At 46.6% G+C, this 16,540-nt stretch overlaps 1 protein-coding gene across 2 annotated transcripts in view; it reads left to right on the forward strand.

Moving 5' to 3' along the window:
• The window catches only part of CNTROB (centrobin, centriole duplication and spindle assembly protein), a 369,000-nt gene that overhangs the window by 312,140 nt on the left and 40,320 nt on the right, over nt 1-16,540 (forward strand). For both annotated transcript variants that reach the window (XM_069646351.1, XM_069646352.1), the window contains one exon: nt 14,155-14,342. In XM_069646351.1, the coding sequence (XP_069502452.1) occupies nt 14,155-14,342 (188 nt within the window). The remainder of the gene's footprint in view (nt 1-14,154; nt 14,343-16,540) is intronic.

The raw sequence follows: 16,540 nt of genomic DNA on the forward strand, positions 1-16,540 counted from the left end.
TCCAAGGACGGCACTACCAATTCAAGGCCCTGCCCTTCGGATTGAAGTCAGCGCCCAGGGTTTTCCAAGTGCCTAGCACCAGTGGCGGCGCGCCTGCGCCTGCAGGGGATCAATTTTTACCCTTACCTGGACGATTGCCTCATCCGGGCAAGGACAAGGGAGCTCGCCGTCAAGCACACAGGAAGGACCGTCCAACTGCTCCAGTATCTGGGATTCTCCATCAACTTCCCAAAATCCCACCTAGTTCCGTTGCAGGTCGCACTGTTTCTGGGAGCCAAGCTCGACACAGTGGCGCGACTGGCTTCTCCGTCGGAGGAAAGGATGAAAGACATCCTGGGCAAGGTGCAGCATCTGCTGGCCACGGACGTGGCCAGAGTGAGATCCATCAAGTCCCTCCTCGGCATGATGTCGTCTTGCATCTTCCTGGTGCGCCTTTGCAGGCTGCGGATGCGCCCTTTACAGGAGTTCCTCGACGCCCGTTGGATACAATCAGCGGGCAGCTTCGAAGACAAGACCCCGCTCAACGAGATCTTCCACCAAGCTAGCCGGTGGTGGGGCACCCGTGCGCATCTCGCGGCGGGCACAGACTTTCAGACCCCAACACATCAGACGGTGACGACGGATGCCTCCCTGGAAGGATGGGGAGCGCACACTGGAGATCTACACTTGAGAGGCCTTTGGCTCCCCGAGGAGAGGTCACTCCACATCAATATCCTGGAGCTCCGAGCAGTGCTCTGGGCTCTGGGCTCTCAAGTCTTTTCTTCCCTCCCTCAAGGGCAAGGTGGTGAGGATCTTCACGGACAACACCACAATGTTCCACATACGGAAGCAGGGAGGAACCAGGTCCCCGGCCCTATCTAAGAAGGACCAGGAGCTGTGGCATTGGGCAGTGGCCCAGGGGATGTTTCTGGTGCCTTTCCACCTGACCGGGATAAAGAACACCATCGCCGACTCGCTGATCAGGGAGCTGCGCTCATGCCACGAGTGGGAACTGCGCCAAGACCAAGTGGATCGGCACTTCCGACGATGGGGCAAACCCCGGATCGACCTGTTAGCGACGGCGATGAACTCAAAGTGCCAGAGGTTCGCCAGCAGGTATCCCCAGCCGAGGAGCATGGGCAATGCTTTCTCCTTCCCCTGGGAAGGCCTGTTCCTGTATGCGTTCCCTCCGTTGCCGTTGCTACTGCGACTCGTCAACCAACTCAAGAGGTCCTTGCGCAGGATGATCCTCGTTGCACCGGCTTAGCCGCGGCAGATCTGGTTCCCAGACCTTCTGGACTTTGTCAGCGTTCCCCCCCCTCCCCCAATCAAGCTACCGACGGACACAGATCTTCTTTCCAGAGAAGGAGGCGCCATCACGACCCAAGGTCGCTGAACTTGCAGGCCTAGCTCCTGGAGCACTAGAGTTTAGAGGGTACAATATACCAGAGGACTGCAAGGAGGTACTTGCAAAGGCCAGGGCATCCTCATCTCTCAAGTGCTATGGACACAAATGGAAGAGGTTCTCTGTCTGGTGCCGTGCACAGAAGATTAACCCTCTGCGGATTACGGCCCCTCAAGTGATGCCGTACTTGCTGTCGCTGGCCAAGGCGGGGCTGGCCCATGCCGCCGTCAAAATACATCTGGCGGCGATCTCCTGCTACACCAGAACTACGGGACGATCATCTCTGTGGTCTCATCGCCTGGTGAAGGAGTTTATGAAGGGACTGCTCCGTTCATTCCTGCCGGTGAAGGCTCTGGCCCAGGCGTTGGAGCTCACCGTTGTGCTGTCCAGGCTCATGAAGGTGCCAATTGAGCCTCTGCACTCGGCACCGTTTAAGTTCCTGTCTTGGAAAACAGCATTTCTTGTGGCCATCACCTCCGCACGACGAGTGGGAGAGATCCAGGCCCTTTCCTGTAAACTTCCACACCTGACTTTTCACGATACGAGGTTAGTGCTGAGGACGCACCCCTCCTTCATGCCCAAGGTGCCGTAGGACTTCCACCTCAACGAGCCCTTGGTGTTACCAGTTTTCTTCCCGTCGCCTTCGTCCCCGGCCGAGAGGACTTTGCACCCGCTTGATGTGGCTAGAGTGCTGAAGTTTTACGTGGACCGTACGAAGAGTTTTCAGAAGACATCACAGCTGTTTGTGAACTTTGGACCTGTGAACCAGGGAAAGGCCCTCTCGAAGGCTTCCATTTCCAGATGGTTCTCCGGCTGCATCATGCACTGTCACCGGTTGGCAAACCGACCGTGCCCCGGCCATCAGAGCCCATTTGACCAGAGCGATCGCTGCTACCACGGCGTTCTTGTCTGGTGTGCCCCTGCTGGACATCTGCAGGGCTGCTACGTGGAGGTCGACGCACACCTTCATGAGATTGTACTGCGTCGACTGGGATTCCAGGGAGGAGTCGCAGAGGTGCTACCAGAGGGAGGGGCTTAGGGAGAGGGCAGTCATTGGCTGGGGGCAGTATGACCGAGAGACCAGTGATTGGTTGCTACTAAGACAGATAGATCAGAAACAAAACGGATACTGATTTTTTTCTATACCGAGGATTCCCAGCCTGACGGGGAATATTCATGAGCATGTGAATCCATGCCAGACCCATGCTGGAGAACAGTTACAGGTAAGTAACTAGTTCCTTTTAGGGGCCCTCACCAGTTCACAATGTGAGGAAAGGTTTACTTTGTCTTATTCATTTATGTGAGCAGTATTTTTGCAGAGAATCTTGTAGATGTCATTAATCACCTCCCTCATAATCCCCAACTCCTTTTCTTGTTTTAGAGGATCGCTGGAGGTAAGAAGCACTTTACCACTTAGGCCAGACTTTAGAATTGCCTCCTGCTCACTCAGGGACACTTGTGGAAGACCCCCCAATAAGGTGTTTAGGTGATCGAGGCACTATTTCTCCCTTAGAAGTGGAGCATTGAGTTTCTTTAAGCAAAAACCCAATGTTAATGCCTTGTAAATTACTACTCACTGACCAATGCCACGAATCGGCCTTTGATACTAATTTGTGTGGACTCTCGAAGCTCTGCACCGGGTATTGAACAAATTGTGTGGCAATATCGAGTTTCTGAGGATCTCTCGTCGTAGTGGCAGAGTATGTCTTATCCTCATGGGGGGGTGGGAGGGTGCAGGAGATATAGTTTGGTTTCCAAAAACCTGTTGGCTCATAATTGATTTTCTCTCCCCCCGCCCCTCTTTTCGTCATTGCTAATGGAAAAATTCACTGTTTGGGCTCGACCATCAGACTTTATTATTATTAAAACAATCAGATATAGAAGACATTTGACATGATACATTCACGGTTGTTGGTACAATCTTGTTAGACAATCTTGCTCCCACAGTTTCTTCCGATGAAAAGAAATTGGAGCAAGCTCTCTTGGTTAAATTAGGCTCATGATCCAGAGCATACTTTGCTGCCTTCTCTGAGATATGTATGACGCAAAAATGTGCGTGAACTAGTTACTGCCTTTTTGTTTTTATTCTTACGTCTTTATGTAATTTCTTTACATAAGCCAAGCTCTAACGTGGTACTGCTACAGGAATTGCCCTTTTCCATTACTACGAGTACCTGATCCGGAAGCGGGCACAACTTCCTAATTACATGCTTTTCCTGACCTGGTAGAGATACTGCTGGTTCAGAAAGGGATGGAAGTTTATTCACTGGTCTAGCTTGAAGTGGTGAATTTTAGCCGGCAGCAACACCATGTGACAGCAGGGCCTATAGAAGCAAGAGTTTACATTATACAGTGATAGGTCATCTAAATTCACCTTTATTTCACTTGGTATGAGCCCTCCCCTCATCTCTAATATTATCGTATAAGTCTACAAAGGCGCTAAGCACCGAATTTGGCACCAAAGTGGTTGGAGAGGTGAGTTTGTCTCTTGTCCATATCTCTCAACATATTGTGCAAAGGCGCTTTGAACCTATCTTTGGGGGATTGGATTGGGTATTTCTCCCTGATTTGAGATTTAACCTTCCAAAAGTCTTAGATTCACGTGGATCCATGTCGTTTTCAGCAGAAAAGTCCTCTTATTGCATCTCTGTGGCATCCAAAAAGACTTTGGTCATTTATATTTCCAAAGAGATCACCACAACTGCTATATTAGGGGGGGGGAACGATAGCCTTACTTCCGTACGCGTCTCTGTGGATGTAAAAAAATCAGTAATCTTATGACGCTCTATTGGGGTAGTGAGCACTGGAGACAAATGTTTCTGCTTTCCCAAGGCCTTCTAGCAGTTTTCCTAATTTGGGTGGGGGACTACCAAATTTGGACGCAGCTTGCTCACCATATCCTCTTCTGACCTCAATTCAACACTGGGGACACCACCCCACTCCCATCAGGTTCATATGCCACCAAATGGTCTCCCGATGGGTGCTTGGCCAATTGTTTCACTATGGTGTGCAGCAGGTGGCACCACAGGAGAACAATCCCTCTATTGGGCCATTTAAGGAATGAGACAGAAGCACTTGGATGCAGATGTATTCGCCAGTAAGTGGGTGTATTTGCCATTTAAATATGGGGGAGGGAAAATGCTGAATACCAACAGGGAATCACTGCTGAGTATCTTAAGAGACCAATACAAGCCAGATATGAGTTATCTTAACTGGAATCAAATCTGTCTTTACTCCTTGATCCCTGAAGATGCCAAACTGCTTACACATGGCTCTAACTTGTCGCCTCGTGTGCGCTTTCACGCCCACAAATGGATTTTAAATATCCCAAAGAGAATGTGCTTGCCAAGCTCCCAGGCAACAAATGTCCAGTAATCCCTGAGTAAATCGCTCACAGGCTCCTGTCAAACTGCTTACACTTGGCTCTCACCCTTTTATTTTTATTGGGTTTGCTGGGATAATCCAAGAGAAGCGGGAATCTGCAAAGGAGATATAGAAATATCCATACGAAAAACAAGTTGTGTGCCCTATTAGGTAACCTTGGTTTTGCTGGATGGATACGCCCTCCTTCCCTTGGCCACTTCGCAAGGATCCCAGTCCATCTGTGCTGGTAGGTAAAAGAAAAACTTGTGGTCTCGGTCAGGGATGACTCTTATACTCTGGGCACCTTCACTTCTGTTGAAGGCTATCCAGTCCAGGTGGCACAAGAAGAGTGGGATTAGCAATTTTCAAAGATCCCGGACTATAGGCTGAAAGTTTTAAAGAAGTGGAATCTGAAGAGGAGACCTTGTTTCCAGCAGAATCAAGCATACTCGAAAGGTACACAGCTAGTTTTTATTTCTTGCACGCACCTGAGACTCTTCAGCTCTGGTACAGGCAGCTTCTGATCTTTCTCCTCTGTGGAAATGACCAGACACCCAGCCGAGAGTCCCAAATTGTTCTTGTCATGTTTTCTTCTGGTTGGGTTTTCAAACGCTGGTAAAAACACAAAGGCAGGGGGCGGCGGGGGCAGAGGGCTATTTAGATGCGAAGTAAAGTGTACAACTTGCTTGATTGTTCTGAGTCCTTGCTGCCACATTGATGGCCATAAAACTATACAATGAGGTTAATATTGCCTCACAGTAATGCGGTTTTCCCATTGAGGTCGTGGTAATCCCAGATTTTGAGTCACAGAAATGAGGGTTGGTGCTTACAACCTTAACCAAAACAGCCGGATTATTGAATCATGTATTTAAACTGGCATACAGCGATCCCATTTGTTGCAACTCTCCATAAGCCTACACTTATCAGATGTCTAATTCTCTTAAGGCTGCACTGTTCAAATGCTGTGTTTCGTACTCAACAGTCCATTGCCAAGCTCCAATCTATTTTTAATCAGGTGGCCAGAATATTCTCAAATGTAAATTCATAGGCTTCCACTCACCCCTGAATCATTTATATCCCACAAGGCAGTGCACAAGCATGCTTGATCATATTTTCACAAATTCTAAAGTACCATCCAGCCAGAAGCTAAAGCTCTTCTGACTCTTGCCAGCCATTCTGAAATTTCAGAAGCCACATTAGGAAGGCCACTGATTCTCTTCCAGCACCCCCATGGTACGGAGAACTCCTGCCTCTATACTTTGCAAATAGAACTATTGCGATTGTGACGCAACCTGAAAGTGCACACCTAGATATCACTCCATTGGTCCACATCCTACATTTGTGATCCCTTTTTCTTCACACCCTCCTCATCTATCATGCTCGGATCCCATTTGTATTGTTTTCTGCTTATGACTTATAGATCCTTTGCTGCCAATTACCTGCCCTCCCCTGCTGGTTCCCTGCTTCCTTTTTTTTCTGTCTCGCTTTTCTCTGCCTCCCTCACTGTGTACATCCCCATATCAATGTAAAGAACTCTGTTGCTCCCCGAAGCTAGGTCCGCGCTTCATAAATACTGTAATAACTTTCTGAATAAAGTTCACCTCGCTACTAGGTGGTTAGAGCTACCGCCGAGTAGCATGCGTGTGCTACAAATACACCAAAGGGATACATACATTGACAAATATTCAAAGGTTGTGCTGATGTAGCACCTATTGGGTTAAGCATCTCTTGAGGATAGTCACTCTGGTAACGGCTAAGGTTCAGTGTGGGTGATTGTAATGAAAGCACTGCAGTGTAAGCTGTGCACTGAAATATGTAGACCTGGGTAAACTTGGTTTCATCCTGAGATTGGGGGAACCATGAGTGGATGGGAATGACAGATCTGGGAGACTGAATCCCCTGCTGGGAAGGAAGGGAGGGCCAGGAAACATAACCAACGCCTCCCTGGAGAAGTGCAACAAAGCACGATTCAAAGGAGAAATCTCACCAGTTGCTCAATGAGTAGGAATAATGGGGAAACACTTTAGGAAGGTGATTGTTTGGAAGTCTTGTGTGCGATAAAGACCTGAATATCGTCTTTAGCTTGTGTAGCTCGGACATATTCAAAAATGCAGCATGTTTAAGTGTTGTGTTGGGCTGGAGTTGGTCAACTTTTGGTGCCAACCTTTTTCAGCAAGAATTCTGAACCATCAAGGCACTCCATTCTTTGATAGTTAAATGTCGAATAACCTGATCATGTGAGTAAAAAGATGAAATGCCACGCATGGCACCTGGAAGTGATCGCTCTATGTGGTAGACTGAATAAGTCTTGCTGATTGTCCACAGATCTCAACTCAAGCTATAGTGCATCAGGGCAACTATAAATTGTTCAGGTGGCAACGTTTACCACAGGATGCGGATAACCGTGGCTCTCGCACTCCTGTTACCCTTTCCATAAATTACTGCGGAGTTATGCGCTTTTAATTGCAAATGTACAAAAATAGACATTTGTGGAATTTCTAAAATACCCTGTCCTTCAAACACAGCTGTTTAAAAAGAGTACCCTTGTGGCATGCTTTGTGAGCTTCTGTGTGGCTTCTCCCTGGGCGAATTATTATAGCTTCCAGGGAGCAACATCATCCTCCTGGCAGGAACTCCCGTTTTGACGCTTTTGAAGAGGTGCCAAGATGGTGTTTTAACAGGAAAAACACTATTTCTATCCGATGACCCTGTGCTATCATAACACTGCGTCCACCTGTGAAGGCACTCTAACGACACATTTCTAAACATCCGGCACACAATGTCATAACCACTAGGCTATCACTCTAACTGAATCAAAAACTCAGACACCAAACCAATATCGTGAGCCTGCAGAGATTCAAAAGAATAGTGGCAAACAGGCCTTAAACTAGGGGATGATTTGTGGAGATGCAGAAACCAACACCCTGTGACTAATGGGACACTTTACCTTCGTGGTTATTACAGGATAGCCTCTGCTAGAACCTCCTGGTAACTAATTCCTATTTTGTCAAAGGGGTGGGGGGGATAGCCTACTAGATGGGATAGCCTATACCCTAGGTTGACTGAGAAAAAAGATTTATCCAGGAGAGTATGTTGTCACTTAAACTTTAAAATGGGACTCAGTACGTGCAAGCGACCCTCTGAGCGCCCTGTCCGCCCCTACCCAAATGACCCAATCCCAGTTCTTGTTTTAGCTGCCTATGCAGCTCAATGCGGTAAGAGCGTCTTGTGTGCTTAACTTGTTTTTTTGCTGCCGCCTGTCCTTGCGAGACACATTTTTGGATTTGACTGGATATTTTGCTAAATATTGCCTCCTCCACGTATGCTGTTGAATGGGTTCAAGCAGTGCATATGATGCGGTAAGCACTTCTCGGCAGCTGACCTTCAAAGAGCCTGCGTGTGCTGTCTCAGTAACTTCCACCTGTTAGTTCCTGTCAGTGTGATGTCTATATCAAGGCCATTTCGCTGCGAACATGCTTAGTCTACCTGTTTAAGAAGGGTCCAGTACCTCTGGCAACAGTGGACTTCGTAGAAGGATGGAAGAAAGCTGTATCCTAGTGGTAAGGGGGGAGGGGGAGTCTACTGGGTGTGGTCTCCAATTCGGCATATGTTGAGGTCACCACCTCAAACGTCAACCAAAGGCCCTACCACTGCACGCTCATGAGTTCTTGCCGAGTGCACACACGGGAGTACCTCTTGGTGGGAAAGCACCAGGTAACAAGGCTTGGCCTTTGTTCCCAGACCACTTTTGTGCTCCAGATGGTACCAAAAAGGAGTGTTCCTACCTCTGCTCTTCCAAACGGGCAAACTTCACTGTAATGACACCAGGTCCCTGAGAAGGTCAACTCTAGTTACCTTCCGGAGGTTGAGTATCTTCTCCCTTGGTACTAGACCCGCTAAGTCTGTATCAGCGGTGTAGGCACCAACACTCCTCTAAGGTGAACAAGGACTGTAGTTTGCCTTCTCAGCACATTCATGTTTTGGATGCTGATCATTTTCATCTGCCAGACTACTTTACTACTTTACGGTATATATCCCCCCTCATCCCCCTCTCACCCTCCAACACCCAAGACATTTTTGGTAAGAGTGTTCACCTATTACTCGGTTCGCTCTGGCAGAAGATCTCCTTTAAACCTCCCAACATTTGGTACTGATCTTTCTAACCAATGTGCTGGTACCAACACTGATGTTTTTGATCATATAGCAGAATACATTTCACACTTCTGGGGGCTTCACCCTTGCCCAGGGAATATTCTCCAACTTTAGTGAATGCTTCTTGATATAATATGGCTTCTTCAGAGGAGCTTCCTGCTTCAGGGCGTTTAGTACCCTTTTCTGATTTGGTGCAATCAATCACTACTACAGTTATGCAATCAGTGATGTCTGATCAGTTTTTGGAGGCAATGGCATTTGTTTTCAGATAAAAGTTGAACCGCCGTCGGGCCTTGTGCTGCTGTCCTGCGATGGATGTACCGGTGGGGGCTCCTCCCACTTCTAAAGTCCCGAGTGTGAAGGATGATTTTGACACTTCGGAGGAAGAGTATGAAATTCCAGTTCACTCCTTTTTAACAATTTCACCTAGTGATGTCTGAAGCTATGCAGGCCTTGGATCTCCTACCAACTGAAAAGCCAGCCATTATGGGTCTTTTTATCAAGACTTTCTTTTTCTTCCACAGGCAAATTTCTTCTGGCAAATTGCGGAACAGCCAGTACAGAATTGGTCAAGACTGCATTCTGAGCCTGTAATTTTATAATCTCAGGATTATAAAGGACTTCTAAGGATGAACTTTCTGTTGTGGGGAGCTTCCTGCCTAAACTGCAGTTGTTTCTGCAGCTCCGAGCAAGGGCCCCATTCAGAATCCTTCAGCTGTTCTTGACAAGAATGTCAAATTATGCTGATCTCGAGGCAAAACATCCTTACAGAATGCTACCTTTTTAATACTACTTCATTTCTATCTGGCTATAACATTAAGAATTGGGAGGCTCTGAAAAGATTTGATGATTTGTTGTCCCCTGAGGCCCAGAAAGAATTCTTCTTATGGCTCTCCAAGGGAACAGAAGCTGTTGCAGCTGTTAAAAATCAGTAATGCGCTCTTAGACTTAAAATCAGGACTATTAACTCCTTGGTGTGCAGGCATGCCTACCTTTTAAACCTTCTCTTCCTTCTGACAAACGAGACAAGGTGATGGGATTCCCTTTCAATGGGAAAACCTTGTTTTCACGTCCAAAGATGGTGTCCTTCTGACTTGTCAGATGGGTGTTATGACTGCAGAATCTCTTGGCTCCATTTCTGCACACTCAGACAGGATTTCAGCCCTCTGTGGCCTATAAAGCCAGACACTCAGTGGAAGGGAAGTATGTTGGTGCTTCTGTTTTTTTAAAAGATTAGATTTCACTCAAGAAGAAAACTGGCAACGCCCTCTGTAACCAACCAGGACTTTGCCCCCAGTCAGCTTGACTCTGGGTCGGGGTGAATGTTTTTCCATTCATCCCTAGAGGGAGAAGACTTCTTTTTTTTTTCTCCTTTTTTAAGGACACCTTTTTGAGCATCATACACTCCTTGGGTGTTACCAATCATCAAAGAGGCTCCATCTTCCTTTACCACCGCACCACCGCAGGTCCAAACATTTGCTCACGCACGAGATTCAAACTCTTCTCTGCCTCAAAGCACTGGAGACTGTTCCCAAAAACAAGTGGGGCCTAGGCTATTTGTCTCAATAGTAAAGTGTTGAAGAAAACTGGGGAAGTCAGACCAATTCTAGACCTTTTTTAACAGAGTTTCTACCTTTTAGAGACCTTTGACATGACCTCAGTAGCTCACATATTGGACGTTCGGTAGGGTACAGACAACCATCAGTATATCTTCAGCATGCTATTGCCACAATCATATAAAAACTGAGCTTCGTCTGCTTCCGAGGTTCCCTCTGGACAGTCTTGCATTCAACATGAATGCAGCCCCCAGAGTGTTCATAAAAGTTCTGTTGTGGTAGCTCACCTTCGTCTCCAGAAGATCTACATTTATACTTATCTGGACAATTCATTAATCTGGGCATCCTCTTGAGCCTTTGTTGTGTGCAACGCCTTCATGATTTTGGGTTCTAGATCAATGTGAAAGTCTCCCTTCTGCCCCGTAGGATCCAGTTTATGTGAGTGGTTCTGGATAACTCTCCAGGCATGTCCTTTCCCCTCCCAACCAAATTGTGGTGTTGAAACATACATTCCACCATTTCAGTATCGGAACTGACATCTGCTTGGAGGCTCCAGAGGCTTTAAGGCCTGATGGCTTTGTGTATTAGTCATGCCTTTGGCCAGGCTCAGAATGAGAGCCTTGGAAATGCATCTGCGTTCCAACTGGGTTAAGTTTTCATATTCTCAATCCATGGAAAACTCCATCAGAGGGGTCTGGAATTCCCTAAAGCGGTGCATCATAGTAAAGCATCTACTTGCAAGGGCTCCTGTATGCCCCCTTATGCCTCAAATCTCGGACAGACCTCTTCCTCTCAGGTTATGGGGACACTGTCGAACTCATCAGACTAGTAGCTTGTGGAATGGCCAGGAAAGGTTTCTTCACATCAACATTTTGGAAATTAAGGCAGATTTTCAGCACCTCAAATCATTCTGCCTTCCCATCCAGCAGAATTTGGTGCAGGTATTAATGGACAACACTATGTTGCCACTGCTCTGTTTGATCATGCTCTTTTATGCCATACATGAGTGGGAGTTGGAGCAAGTCAGTCTTAATCCTATTTTTTTCAAAAGTGGAGATTCCAGAAGATGGACTTCTTCACGACATAAAACCACTGTCTGTTGTGCGTTTTACTCTTGTCTAGGGTTGTGACTCTAGACTGGTCAAGGATGACTCTTTATGCTTTCTCTGTTCCTCCAGTTCTCTGGACTCTGCACTCCTTCATGAGGCTCACAAACGCAACCTTAACTTGGCGGTGCACTACTGGCCCGTCAGACGTGGCTCTTGGACACCCTTCTGCTTTCAAAGTGAACATTTCAGTTTCTACCCAAATCTCGAGACCTCCTTGTGCAATGGGAGGGCGGGGTGTAGTGCTTCATCCTTGCCTTACGTTGCTGAGCTTGAGCATTTGGTTCCTGAGGAGGTTACACTAATGCCGGTATTTAAGATTCTAGCTTCTTAGTCCTTTGTGCAGGAAGGAAGGAAGGATTCTACAAGCCGGCAATAGAAAAGCAAGTGGCCCAGGTTTTATCACTGATCCTATGTTTTATTTTTTTTTAATTTTCAGACTATCAATCTTTATTTTTTCTGAATAAAATTGTTAAAAGCCTATTTGAGCGACTTCACCATAACCCTCTATTCAGAGAACCAGTGCCTCAAGGGGACCTTAATGTGTTCTTGGCAGCCATACCATCCTACTTTAAAGGCTTCCTTTTTATTGTCTGTTACTTTGTCAAGCATTGGAGCCCCAAGCACACAATTTTCTAAGGATCCTTATACTATTTTTCATAGGGAAACAGTTGTTCTTCGGACCAAAACTGTGCCATAAAAGAAACACTGAAAAATTTGGTCTTATTTTGGCCAGAATTGGATGCAATTGGAACACAACTTATGGCGGGTATCACCAATAACTGTGTGTAGAACAGCAGAAGACTGGTGGTTGGAATTACTGCAAGGACTACAATTGCAACTTACATTGGCATTGGTGAAACCTTTTTTGCCAATCTTCAAGAATATCAGTAACGCCAAAACCAATTAGTTGCCAAGAAATAACCAAACAGATCCTGTGTAATGAAAAATTAATGACTGTTATTTCTTTTTCTTTATTCAATTCTTGACTCCTTTCTTTTTCTTCTTGCTTCTGCATTGCAATTAAGCTGTGATAACTTCTTTCTTATCTAATTCTATTGTAACACCAAAGGCAAAAGGTTTGTAAATTATAAACCAAATAAAGCCTATAAAAATAAAAAGAAAAAAAAATTAAACCAGGTGATTGATTTGCAGGTCCCAAGACCTCATGCTTCCTCAGCAGAGGACTTCGCACAATCTATAGGTGACAAGCACTTTAAAATTCACCCTGGCAGGACTGTCTTTTGGGAATTCAGAATGCCTTTTTAACATCTACAGTGATCTTTCACCTGGAAACACATGGTGGCTCAAGCTACCATTTGAAGATGGACAGTATTTCCTCCCAAAACCTTACCAGCTTTCTGGTCTGCATGTTCCTAAAGACTTCACACTCATTCACCCAGAGCAAAGGCAGCATTGGTGGCCTTTCAGAGACCCGTCCCCATTGTAGGGCTGCTCCCTGGGCCACTCCTCATGCTTTTGTCAGGCACTTTTCTTTGGACGCGTCTTCGAGAAAGGATGCTTTCTTCAGCTAGAAGATGTTGTGCATTCTTTTTTTAACCCTGGCCAAGTATATGCAGTCTTTTCTCCCTTTTAATGGATCTGCACAGTCTGGTTTCCCAACCAGTTTGGAAGGAGGGGGAACTGGACGCTGGAGTACAAAGAAATTACCTTTGTGGTGATTCTGGCAGTCCCAGTCCAGACTCACTCCATCATGGTCTGCAAGCCATCCCACTTTTATGCATATGCTGTGTGGCAACATCCAAGGTTGACTAATTGGTGGAACTAGGTGTTGATGTGTGATGCACAGGTGGGGTGGTGGGCAGGCGCTTGGAGCGACACTTGCAAGTACTGAGCCCTGTTCTAAAGTCTTTGAAGGTGTTGTCCTGTGAAACCTGCAGTGCAGGCTATCCCGGCTGGTTGTGAAGGAGGAAAAGCAAGGACTAGGAGTACTGCAATAACCATGAAGGTCATTTTTAGTTTGGTAATTTGGTCAGTCAACTCTGTCACATGCCCAAGTCACCAGGGGCTAATGGAATTTTCCCTCTTAGGCTTCTCCAAGAGGAGCGACATTTACAATCCGTATATCAGGGAAAACTATATTTATATTTTGTGTGGGGCTCACCCGCCCTAGGGAAGGAGCCTCAAGCGTTTTTATAGCAACAACTCCTTGTCCCGGGGCACACTTATTGCTCTCCTTACCCAGAACATCCCAGGATTCAGTGACCAATGGCCCACTCTTGCAAAGAGCGCCTGCCAGACTCGCAATTGCTGCTTTGATTCCTGAACAGGTTAATAATTAAGACTCCTCCAAAGTCACAAAACCTTAACCAAGCAACACTGCTCCTTGCGGAGAAGAATGCATCCCTTCATGTCCAGCAACTGACCAATATCACTACCACAATGTAGCTCCGCAGCTAGGAAGGGAGAGGAATTAACCTTCTGCCCTGCAGTTAGTTTCTAGAGGAAATAAAGGACAAAACCAAATAATGAACTAAATTTGAGCAAGGGATTGGACATCTCCATATACATTTAGTCACCCACTCATATTTGTCACCTGAATCATGAAATCTTTTGTTCTTACTTTACACAGCTCTTGGCTATCACCATGATGAACTGGCAGAGCATCCATTTAGTGATGATACAGAGAATGCAACTGTTTCAGAGGTGACGGCCAGTGAAGGGAACTCCTTTCAGAATACCACACAGGAAGCACGTAGGAGATCCTCCCTGCCACCCACTGACATCCAGAGGCCGAGCCTACAGCACTGCATTCGCCTGGTAAGTACAGACTGAAGCATCCCTCAGTGTTTAAGGCTGGATGTATCTTTTTGGGGTTGGATGGTGTGATTTAGTCTCTTTATTTCCACGGTCATAAGCTAATTAAATTACTTGTTTTAGAAATCTGCTGCATCATTCCCTTAAATATGTTGATTTGGCAGAAGGAGCTTGGCTCACTTCGTTGGTTCTGATTTTACCATATGTTTGAATGTAGAATAGCACCTTTAGGCCCTGTCAAAGTGTTATGGGGAGAAGATAAGAAGTGGACGCTGATGTAACGGAGTAAGGAGCAGGGGTGACAACAGGTTGGAAGAAATCCTGTTGCAACTGTGACTTGGAACTTGAGGAGCAGGTGAGATGGTGGCTGGAGCAGTTGCACACCAACGGTACATATGAATTCGACATAGTACCAGTGGATGGTGAATCAGACAATGTTTCTCTCTGCAATTCTCCCCCAGAACAAATTGGCTCCTATCATGCACTGATATCAAGAGCCATTAACATGTTAGGCTTAGTTCTGGAGGAACAGAAAAAGGAGTGTTTCCTCTACCAGTGGCAAGAGCAACCCGGTAAATTGGATGATGCTATTCCAGTGCTGGAAGACTTTAGAAAGATGGTCTGTTATCCATGACTAATCCATTCTCTGAACCTTCCAAGAAGGAAAGGTTCAAGAAATATAAGGCCCTGGATTCTACATCAATACCTCAGATCACAACGCAGTCCAGACTCTGTGCTGTCAGCGGCAGTCCGTAAATGCTCTGCCAATCCTTCCTCGCCATGCTTTGCTCCTCCGTACACCAGACAAAGATGGCAAACATATGGATGCCTTTGGCAAGCGCATCATATCAACTGCCACCACCATCAAGGCTGCTAATTCAATAGCCATTCTGTCAAGATGGCTTGGTCCAATTCTGGAATTTCTTCCACATGACAAAAAGGACACAGCTTTCGACCTGCTTGATCATGCAATGGCTGTATCCTTTTGATATTACAGAACGCTGTTTGAGACAAATTGGTGACCCAAGCTGTCTTACGCAGGCAAGGCTGGCTTAATGCCACCAACATCCGGCCGATGTTTCATCGAAGTTGGTAGACACGCCTTTTAATGTCATGTGATTTGTTTGATAAGAAGGTGGACGACCCCCTGAAGACCATTAAGGCAGACACTGAGACTGCATGTTTGCTCGCACACTTGAACAGCACCACCAGTTCTTTCGATATGGAAAATCCTGCATAAGAATATCAAAGAGACTAAAGGCCTTTACCGGTCCCCATCATACTGGTCCTCATACTGATCCCAGACACTCTGCAGCAGACAGCTATAAGGCAAAGACCTGGTCATACTGGGGCAACAAACTCTGCGTGGCTCCTCACACCCCAGGAGCCAGCCGACAAACTTGACCTGTCTCGGGAGTAGCCGCCCTACTTTCCCACCTGAGTGGGGGAGCTGAGGGGGCTTTCCAAGCTTGTCGACCAGTGGCATGCCATCACCTCAGACTGATGGTGTTATCCCTTATCCGGCAGGGTTACACGCTGGAGTTTGCCAAGTGCGCCCACAATTCCTCCCTTACGAAAGGTCTAGATGCATGTACCCTTACTACTAGAGGAAGAAAGATCACGCCTGTCAAAGGGGGCTATTGAACCGGTCCCATTCAGTCAACTTGGACACAGTGTACTCCAGGTACTTTCTGGTCAAAAAGGAGGCTGGCGGACCATCCTCAACCTCTTTATCCTTAACTAGTTCCTCATGGCCCAAACATTCAAGATGGTGACTCTGCAGCACGTCTTGTCTCGGCTGCAGAAGCAGGATTTTCTTCATCCTTGGATCTAGAAGATGTGTATTTCCACGTCCCAGTTCATGAGAAGCACCTCACATACCTGCACTTCACGGTGGCAGATTGACATTTCCAACTCTGCCTTTTGGCCTTCATTCAGCATAAAGGTATTCACTAAATAAATGCCTTTCCCTTGTGGTGGTGCACCTTCGTCGCTGAGGTGTACATGTCAACCCATACCCTAACTACTGGCTGGTGTGAGCGGATTCCCTTCCTTTTGCTTCCCCCTGTACTGAAAGGACTATGCTACGCCAGTATTCTCTGTAAACAATGTAAAATCCTGTCTGATCCCATTGCAGCAGGTGCTCTTTTTGGGAGCTCATATAGACAAACTCTTGCTTGCATAACTGCTCTCTCGGAGGA

Source organism: Ambystoma mexicanum, chromosome 1p (assembly GCF_040938575.1).
Source record: "Ambystoma mexicanum isolate Mex_15411 chromosome 1p, UKY_AmexF1_1, whole genome shotgun sequence".
NCBI classification, from domain to species: Eukaryota; Metazoa; Chordata; class Amphibia; order Caudata; family Ambystomatidae; genus Ambystoma; species Ambystoma mexicanum.